This window comes from Podarcis tiliguerta, assembly GCF_965153285.1.
Source record: "Podarcis tiliguerta genome assembly, chromosome: 1".
NCBI lineage: Eukaryota > Metazoa > Chordata > Lepidosauria > Squamata > Lacertidae > Podarcis > Podarcis tiliguerta.
The window spans coordinates 119,203,913-119,214,367 of record NC_139534.1 but is presented as its reverse complement, the minus strand read 5'-3'; the positions used below and the strand labels follow the sequence as shown (position 1 = coordinate 119,214,367).

The window sequence follows — 10,455 nt, the reverse complement described above, 5'->3', positions numbered from 1 at the left end:
GTTTTCCCAGTAGTGATGTATGGAAGTGAGAGCTGGACCATAAAGAAGGCTGGTCACCAAAGAATTGATGCTTTTATTATCAAACCTATCCATTCTTAAGGAAATCAGCCCTGAGTGCTCACTGGAAGGACAGATCCTGAAGCTGAGGCTCCAGTACTTTGGCCACCTGATGAGAAGAGAAGACTCCCTGGAAAAGACCCTGATGTTGAGGGCACAAGGAGAAGGGGACAATAGAGGACAAGATGGTTGGACAGTGTTCTCGAAGCTACAAACATGAGTCTGACCAAACTGCGGGAGGCAGTGCTCTGGTCCATTGGGTCACGAAGAGTCAGACATGACTAAACGACTAAAAAACTCATTGACCTCAGTGGAGGTCATGTACAGAGTTGTGGGATACAATTAATTTGATCAAAGAATTATAGAGATGGAAGGGACCCTGAGGATCATCTAGTCAACTTTTTTGAGCACATCCCATTCATTGCTTGAAACAGGGGAAACTTTGGTCCTTCAGATGCAGCTGAACTAGATCCAGCAGGGCTTTTCTGATGAACATAGACATTTCAGTTGGTTCAAAATATTAGCTGTGATACTTGTGTGCTACCTCAAGAGCTGGTATGCCTCTGAATATCAGTTGCCGGGGAGAGGGCTATTGCACGGATACAGCTTTCCATAGGCATCTGATTGGCTGCAGTAGGAACCAGATGCTGGACTAGATGAGCTATTGTTCCGATCCAGCAGAGCTGTCTTTATGTTGTTATTACAGGGTGCTTCTGCATTTTTGATATACAGACACTGTAGCCCATTGGTTTGGAAAAGGGCCGCTCCCTTTGCTTTGGAGTCCAACAAGGCTTGAGATTGGAACGGTTCAAGGCTGACAACCCCTCAAGAGATGCATCCCATGCAATGTGTGTCTTTGTGGGTGACCTGAAAAGCTCTGTGGAGCAACTCCCTGATGCATAGAATCTAGATCATTCAACCCCCTGCAATGCAGGAATATGCAGCTGTCCCATACAGGGATCAAACCTGCAACCTGGGCATTATCAACATCATTCTGAGCTGTCTAGGCAGACTTAGTCTGTCATATTCTTCACTGTTATGCATACTTACTTGGGAATAAATCACCCTGGATGGAGCAGGCTACATCCAAAGTTCTCGCCCTCCCCTTGCTCTGCTTGCAAATCTGCTGGGCAGAGGCGACAGGGGGAGATTTATTGGGGGGGGGGGAAGGAATGCCCAGATCAGATTTTAGGGGTGCATGGGGAGGACAACATTATGTTGTCCACCAATGGGACAACGTCCCTCAGATACAATTACTGCTCAGTCTCAAGCTGCTTTGTTGAGGGGTCCGGAAGTGTGTAGCAGGGGGGTTATAGCCTTGTAGATGTGTGGACATTTGCCCGTGTTTGAATGGGAAGATGGGAGGAGGTTTAATGAAACCCACAAGCCCAAGCCCCTGATCTTCTCTCATCTCCCATAGCTTTCTAAAAACAGTATATAAGTGTTTAGGGGTCCAGACCTCCTCTGTAATTTAAGCATTGGTGTTGATCACACACACATGATCTGGAATCAGGTTCCTGAGAAATCAGTAAGGGTTGTATCTGGCCAAGTCCTGCTCAGAGCACTGACACTGAATTGAATGTACTCAGGTCACTTTCCTTGGGTCACCTTTTGAGTATGACTTGGTCAGATACAAACTCATAATAGTCTCCTTTTCTGGGACCAGGAATGAGGAAGCATTGGACATCTAGATGTGGCTGGAGGGCTACCACTGCCCTCATCCCATAGCACTGTCATCCATACTGGCTGGAGCAAAAGGCTCTCCCATCCATGCACAAACATTTTCAGGACTGAGACACCCAAAGAGTAACTCTCAGGGCACCCATTTAAAAACATACCCCGCCCAGCTAAACGCAAGGAGCTGACTGCACTTTAGAGCAGGGCTCTCTGCTTTGTTCAGGGTCACCTCCACACAGTCATGGCTTCCCCCAAAGAATCTTGGGAATTGTAGTTTGCTCCCCCACCGAGCTACAATTCCCAGCACTCTGTAACAAACTACAGTTCCCAGGATTTTGGGAGGAAGCCATGTGACCCAGGAGACAGAAGAACAACAACAGAGCGTTTTGCACACTCTTACATTTCAGTTAGAAAGATCCAAATCAGGCATGTCTTTTACTCAATAATCTTTATTAATAATGTTATAAAAAGTTCATAAAAAATGGACGTTTTACAAAAAAAAGGAAAAGTACAACAAACGGAGAGGTCACATAAATAAACATTCTTTTCTTTTCTTTTTTTTGCTTTTGTTTTAAACTGGTCATTCTAATATTTCAGATCATCAGACGCGATTTCCTGGCATCGGGATCACCATTTCGAAACCGGTCATCACACAGAAACATTAGAAATCCCAGCGAAGTTTTGCTAGGACGGCGGAAGATCACTCGGGCGCAGAGGAAACTTTGCCCTAGACAACATGACACACGTGCGAGGCAGAACTCGGATCCCGCCGGAACATACACCCAGACACAAACAAACAAACAGCGCGTGTTGCGCGCACTCAGGTTGCAATCCTATCGGCACACTTAACCAAATATGCACTCATCAGGTTGCACAGACACCCAGAAACATCCACCCAAGTAGTAAACGCTGCTTTTCTCCCCCCACACAAAAGAGAGATCTATTCATCCACCCACGCAATTTATTTGTTGTTGTGTTTTTTTTAAAAAAAAGGAAAAAAAATTAAAACCGCACGTAGAAATGAATGTTAATAACAAATGCTCGGCAAATCAACATGATTCGAATAGTGGAAAGAGTCACGGGGCACGTCTTGCATGAAAACTCACGCAGGAGCCTTTGGGGAGTCGCGAGTTCGAGGAAAACGGGAGACACCTCTCTCCTCCTGGTCGGAGGGTCTCCCACCATGCCCTCTCCCCACCCTATATCCCGCCGCCTGCAGCCCCTTCCTACACCTGGACGACCACCGTGCTGGGTCCCCCCTGGAGGCGGCGCTTGTATTGGTCGAGCCAGCGCCTGAGTTCGGAGATCTTGTAGCCCTCGGGCCCTCGGCCCCCTTGGTACATCACCTTTTGCTCCTGGATGATGTAGAGGCGCTCGAAGTACGCCCCGTAGGCGGCGCTCGAGGCATTGTCCATGGTGTCGACGGCGAGCGGGCAGCCCGGCGCGCCTTCCTGCATGAGCTGCGCCGCGCGCAGCCTGTCCTGGAGGCACTGGTGCTTGGGGATGTCGTAGGCGGCGTCCGAGCTGACCCAGCCGTCGGAAGGGTGCGCCTCCTCGATGTACACCAGCAGGAAGTCGGCGACGTCCACGAAGCGCGCGGCGAGGCTCTCGAAAGCGCGCAGGCGCGCCATGAAGGGCGGTCAGGTGCAGCTGCCGAAGTTGAGGATCAGCGGCCGCTTGCCCCGCGCGTAGTCGAGGATGCGCAGCCGCGTGCGCCCGTCCAGCTGGATCACCTCCGGGTTAGGCGCCGCCGCGCCCACGTGCGCCGCCTTGAAGAAGTCCAGCTTCTGGCCGTGCCACACCGCCTTGAGCGACTCCAGCGTGAACATGCGGTTCGAGTCGGAGACGCACAGCGGAGGGTCGTCCGGAGGGGGCCCCGAGGAGGAGCTCTCCTCCTCCTCCTCTTCTTCTTCCGACGACGCCGACGCCGCCGCCTCTCCGGCCACCGCCGGCGGCGTCGTCAGCAAGAGCTTCTTGCGAATGCAGAGGAAATCGAGGAGCCAGAGCATCACGGCTGTCAGGAGGAAGCGCGGCAGGAGCAGCACGCAGGCGGCCACCTGGCTGAGCGCTTGCAAGGTGTGGGCGCCCATGGAGTGCAGCATCGCCGGAGCCGCGGCTACGGCCAGGGGCGCGCAAGCTGCCCGGAGCCCCTCGCCGCCACGCCGCTGCCTCTCCCTCGTGCCGCCACTCCTCCGGGTGGCTTAGCCGCTGAGATCCCGCTTCTCCTTAAGCCCATTTTATAGTCGGGGATTTAAATGAAAAAGTGACTCCACCTCCGGCCAGAACCCGCCCCCTTTGGAACTTGAGCCTGGGGATTACCTACCCCTCCAGTCCAGTGACCTAAAAATATGGTGGCCAAGAGAGGAAGAAGAGAAAGAAAAAGGAAAGGCGCGCGGGAGGAGAGACGGTGGGGGCTGGGATGGGAGGGAGGGAGGAGGAAGAGGAGGAGGAGGAGGAGGAAGAGCCGGATCCGACTGGGCCAGGAAGCCGGCGGGACGTGCCAGCGCGCAGGGAGCAGCAGCCGCCAGGCAAGCCAGACGCCCGCCCGCCCGCCCTGCGGGAAGGGACGCTCGGGGGCTTCTCGGGGGAAGAGGGCAGGCCGGGCGCGCCAGGAGGAAAGCGGCGCCGCAGGCGCCCGAGAGGGACCCCCGCCTCGCGTGGGGCAGCCCGTTCGCGGTCCGACCCGTCCGGGGAGGCGGATAGTTCCCAGGCAGGGCGCGAGGGCAGCGGACGCAGACCCCCCCCCCGGAGAGAGGCGCTGGCTGGGTTACGGGAAACGGCTCCCCGCGCTGCAAGCGAGCAAACTCGGCCAAGTTTGCCCCCCTCTGTCGCCTCCCTCTGTGTCTCCCCGGCGTGCCGTCCACGCGAGGCGGGGAAGCCAAGTTCCGACGCCGAGAGTTTTCTCCATCCTTTTAACCGCCCCCCGCCGACCGCTTTCGGTTCGGCGCGGGACCCAAAGCGACAGCCGCTCAGCAGCAACCGGCAAACTTTCCGCAGCCCCGTTCCCCGCCCCTTCGAGCGCCACAAACTGCCCCTCGCCCCCCTATTTTGCCGGCAAACATTGCAAGCCCGAAGAACGCTAAAAAGATCAATTACTTAAGAAAAGCGGGTGGTGGTGGGGTTTACCGTGTCGTTCCCGAGTTTTCTCCTCATTTTTAATTTTTTATTGCAAGCGATCTCTCCCGCGCTCTCTCCACCTTCAGGCGCCGCTTGCTCTCAGCCTTCAGGGTGGCGGCCGACAGCCCTGATCCCGGCAGGAAAGGGGTTAATGCTTGGTTAGTGACCTCTCGGTGCCGCTCCAGCATTAAACCTGTTGACCGGAGCGAAATCCACAAGAGTTAAGAGTTAAAACCGCAGGGTGGCTTTTTGGGGGAGCAACCACTAGGGGTAGCTGTTGGCTGAAGGCTGGAGGCGAAGCTGCTAGCTACGAGGCTGTCTGCTGCTGCTGCTGCTGCTGCTGCTGCGTGTGGGTATTTACGGCCCCCCTCACTTCCTCCAGGTCTAAATAATCGTATTCCTGCTTGGCAGCTTTCCCTTAACCCAAGAAGCCTAGGACATTTGCTCACTGTGCCCAAAACTATATGTAAGTTCAGTGAACTCAGGCTAGCTCCAGGTTGATCTGTTAGGGTAAAAGGTAAAGAACCCCTGGGTGGTTCAGTCCAGTCGAATTTGGCTATGGGGTGTGGCACTCATCTTGCTTCTTGGGTAGAGGGAGCTGGCATTTGTCCACAGACACTGGCAGAGGAAGAGGAGGGGGGGGGAATGCACCGCCCCTGGCAGCGTGATCCTGGTAGGGTGCCATCACGGCTGTCCCACCTGCCCACGCTGGGCGTCAGGCCCTGCAGGCGGTGTGCCACACCCCCAGGACGCGTGCCATGTCCCTGCGGGCAGTGTGCCACTCCCCCAGACACCCGCCAGCCCCACCCCATGTTCCCCGCCCCCTGGTTCCGGAGCATGAAGCTCCGCCAGTGTCCACAGACAGCCTTCCGGGTCATGTGGCCAGCATGACTAAACTGCTAGTGACACACAGAGGACACGGTGATGAGTGTCAGAGCGCATGGAAACACCGTTTACCTTCCTGCTGCAGCTGTACCTATTTATCTACTTGCCCTGGTGTGCTTTCGAACTGCTATTTTGGCAGGAGCTGGGACAGAGCCACAGGAGCTCATCCCCGTCACACGGATTCGAACCGCCGACCTTCCGATCGGCAAGCCCAAGAGGCTCAGTGGATTAGACCGCAGTGCCACCCACGATGGGCACATTGCACAAATACACAGAGCCACCTTCCGCATAGTCACAAGGCCACTGGTCCAGTATCTGCAATACTTCAACTGGCAACTCCTGTTCTCAAAGCAGACACCTTTCCCATCATCTGCTGCCTGGTCACAGGAACATAGGACATGGGCTCAGGGCTGTCTTAAGGATATCTGGCGCCATGCTGCGAAGATCCCTCTGGTGCCGTCCCTTTTCCAGAGTTGCCGACCTTTTTTAGGGAGGACGGCGCTGCCGGCGACGAGCCCAGCTTTGTGGGGCTGGAGGAGGTGGGCAGCAGCTGGAGGGCATTGGCGGAGCTTCATGCTCCGGCACGGGGGGCGGGGGGGGGCGGAGAGCAGGCAGGGCGGGGCTGGTGCACATCCCTGGGGCAGGGTTTGCCGCCTGCAGGGGTATGGCACGTGTCCTGGGGGTGTGGCGCACCGCCTGCGGGGGCGGGGTGCCCAGCGCAGTCAGGGGGGGGCAGCCGTGATGGCACCCTGGTACCCCCCTCCCATTCCTCTGCCAGTGCTGGAGGGCAGTTCCTCTGGAGGGGAAGAGGCGGAGTCTGGATGCGGCGGCTCCTAGCTCAGCTGGCTGCTTTGTGCCGTGGTGGCCATGGCAGGTGGAGGCTCTGGGCATGGCGCTGCTTCAGCCCAGCATGGCGGAGGCCGGCGAGCTGATGCTGGGAGGCGCCGCATCCAGCCTCCGCCTCTTCCCTGGTGCCCTCCAGAACTTGGCGCCCTGCGCCACTAGCCTCTATGGGTTAGACGCCCCTTCATAGGCTTGTACTACCTCAGACCATTGGCCCATCTAGTTACAGGGAGCCAGGCAGAGGGCCTTCTCGGTAGTGGTGCCCACCCTGTAGAACACCCTCCCATCTGCTATCAAGGAGATAAGTGACTACTTTCTAAAGTAACCTTTAGACTGAGAGCAGTCCTGTATAGGGAAGCTTTTAATGTTTTATTATGTTTTTGGATATGCTGGAAGCTGCCCAGAGTGGCTGGGGCAACCCAGTCAGATGGACAGAGTTATTGTAAGTTCAGTACTGCCTGTTGTTGTTCTTTAGTCATTCAGTCGTGTCCGACTCTTTGTGACCGCATGGACCAGAGCACGCCAGGCACTCCTGTCTTCCACTGCCACCCGCAGTTTGGTCAGATTCATGTTTGTAGCTTCGAGAACACTGTCTAACCATCTCGTCCTCTGTCGTCCCCTTCTCCTTGTGCCCTCCATCTTTCCCAACATCAGGGTCTTTTCCAGTGAGTCTTCTCTTCTCATGAGGTGGCCAAAGTATTGGAGCCTCAGCTTCAGGATCTGTCCTTCCAGTGAGCACTCAGGGCTGATTTCCTTAAGAATGGAGAGGTTTGATCTTCTTGCAGTCCATGGGACTCTCAAGAGTCTCCTCCAGCACCATAATTCAAAAGCGTCAATTCTTCAGCGATCAGCCTTCTTTATGGTCCAGCTTTCACTTCCATACATGACTACTGGGAAAACCATAGCTTTTACTATACGGACCTTTGTTGGCACAGTACTGCCTAGTTGGCGTCATCTCTCGCCGGGGTTTCAGACAGGGGGTTCTCCCAATTGCAGAGGGTTCATTAAACCATTCTTGAGAATTTGTAGCTCTTTGAGGGGAACTAACAACTCTCAGTACCCCTAAGAAACTGCTGCTCCCAGAATTCTTGGAGGGAAGCCACGACTGTTCAAAGTGGTATTATGGTGCTTTGAATGTATAATGCAAATATGGTCTATGACTCAGTGGCCTGGGAGCTTGCATACTCTTGGCCAGAAACTGAGATGTAGCCTTCCCCAGCCGTGCTGGATGGGACTTGTTGGAGTTGCCTGGCAGGTATGGAGAATCTTCGGCTCTCCTGATATTGCTGAGCCACAACTCCCGTCACTTCACTCCTGGCTATCGGCTGTGCATTCTGTGGCTGATGCGAGTTTTCGTCCAGCTATTTTGGGCCCAAAGATTCCCCACACCTGCTGTATAGTGCAGATGTGACCATTATTTGCAAAGGAGAATGGAAGTTGATCTGGAGCATGAATAACTGTGGAGGGATGATAACTTAGGTGTAGAGCACATGCTTGCATGCAGAAGTTCCCAGGTCCAGCCTCTGGCATCTTCAGTTAAAAGGAGAAGGTGGCATCAGTGCAAAAAAGACCTTTGCCTGGAGAACCACTGTCAGCCCGGGTAGAAAAATCTGGCCTAGATGGGCAAACACGCTGCCTTATCCTAAATCAGACTACAGTCATACCTCGGGTTACAGACACTTCAGGTTGCGCGTTTTTGGGTTACGGACGCGCTGAAACCCAGAAGTACCGGGACGGGTTACTTCCGGGTTTCGGCGCTCGAGCATGCGCAGAAGCGCTAAATCATGCTTTGCGCATGCGCAGAAACGCCGAATTGCAACCTGCGGGTTGTGAACGCTGCGGATTGTGAACGTGCCTCCCGCACGGATCACGTTTGCAACCTGAGCGTCCACTGTACTGTACTTTTCTGTGTATAAGACTAGGGTTTTTTTACTCTAATGTTAAAAAACAGGGGTGATCTTATACATAGGGGTCATCTCCCATTTTCATAATTTTTGAGTCCCGAAAAATAGGGGTTTTGTTATACACGGAAAAATATGGTATGTTCCCAATGCTACACATTATAAAACAGCTGCAGAGGGTGGTTGTGTATCTTCCTTGTGTATCAGGGATAATTGGGAGAGGCAGATGCCTGAGATTCTTTAAGGTTCAGGTAAGTGAATTGCTGAAATCTAAAGCCACACAACTATATATTAGGCTGGCAGATGCTGCAATGCACTTACATGATTTGCCCATGGCTTCTAGGAAGGCACCTGGAAAGCAATTAGGCTGCAACGTGATACTCACTTGCCTGGCAGGAAGTTCTGTTGTACTCTGGGGGACTTATGAATTGACATATGCAGGTCAATGACATGTGCTGCCAGTGGGTGTGCAGAATGGCACCTTATTCCGCAATAAGGTAGGAAGAAAACTCAGGAAGAGCACATGCTTTGGATGCAGAAGGTCTGAGGTTCAGTCCCTTGTCAGAAACCCTGGACATTTTCTGCAAGCCAGTCCAGCTCTTCATCATTGTCAGACCCAGTCCCATATTTTAACCCAAACATGCACTTGGGGACCCATTTCTTACTCTTTGCATGGTGGCAGTGCTCCTGTTGCAACCCACTAACCATAAAGGTAAAAAGGTAAAGGACCCCTGGACAGTTAAGTCCAGTCAAAGGTGACTATGGGGTGGCGGCGCTCATCTCACTTTCAGGCTAAGGGAGCTGGTGTTTGTCCACAGACAGTTTTCCGGGCCATGTGGCCAGCATGACTAAACCGCTTCTGGCGCCACAGAACACCGTGACAAAAACCAGAGCACATGGAAACACCGTTTACCTTCCTGCCACAGCGGTACCTATTTATCTACTTGCACTGGTGTGCTTTCAAACTGCTAGGTTGGCAGAAGCTGGGACAGAGCAGCCGTCGGCATTCTAATTGGGAAGCCAAAGATGCTCAGTGGTTTTGACCACAGCACCACTCACATCCTTAAGGTCCCGATCTACCAGTTGAAGATGAGTGGTGAGCTAGATGATGCAATGGTTTGACTTGGTATAATGTAGTAGCTTCTTCTGTTTCGTCCCTTGTTCCTGTTCAAGGTTTAGCTCAGCGAACAGCTTCTGAAGTTATAATAAATAACAAGATGAAAGATGAAAAAATCTTTTAAAATAATTCCAGTGGCACCTTTAAGATCAACTAAATATAAGCTTTCAAGGTATGAGCTTTCGTGTAATACACACTTCGTCAGGTAATTGCTTGGAGTCTTGGTCTTGCTTTTTATGCCTTACATAAGAAAGACAAGGAAATGTTCTGAAACAGCTTTGTCATTACCTGCTAATAATTTCCTAAACGATATTTAGTTGTTTGTGCACTATCAGAATAGCAGTTCGAATAACCTATCTATGCGGAGAAAGTTGACATGCAGAATATTGCAGTTTGCAGTTTAATGTTTTATTATGTTTTTATATATTTTGGAAGCTGCCCAGAGTAGCAGGGGCAACCCAGTCGGATGATTGGGGTACAAATAAAATTATTATTATCAATAATAATAATAATAATAATAATAATTTTAGCAGCAGGGAAAACAGGACATTACTATAACAGTTCAACTTCTGTAGGAAATTCAGTTGTCGTTAAGGCACAAACATACAGATTTTTCAACCCAATTGATTTCAGTGGGATTTAGCATTGCTTGGTCCCTGCTCTTGCCAACCTAGCAGTTTGAAAGCATGAAGTGCAAGTAGATAAATAGGTACCGCTCCAGCAGGAAGGTAAACAGTGTTTCTGTGCACTGCTCTGGTTTGCCAGAAGCAGCTTAGTCCTGATGGCCACATGACCCAGAAGCTGTACGCCGGCTCCCTCAGCCAATAAAGAGAGATGAGTGCCACAACCCCAGAGTCA

At 52.6% G+C, this 10,455-nt stretch overlaps 1 protein-coding gene across 1 annotated transcript; it reads right to left on the bottom strand.

Moving 5' to 3' along the window:
- Window positions 1–2,165: 2,165 nt before the first annotated feature.
- DIO3 (iodothyronine deiodinase 3) lies at window positions 2,166–5,446 on the bottom strand. The gene has a single exon (XM_083439568.1). It carries the CDS (start codon window positions 3,834–3,836, stop codon window positions 2,961–2,963), a length of 876 nt encoding a protein of 291 aa, XP_083295694.1. The 5' UTR covers window positions 3,837–5,446; the 3' UTR covers window positions 2,166–2,960.
- Window positions 5,447–10,455: the final 5,009 nt, after the last annotated feature.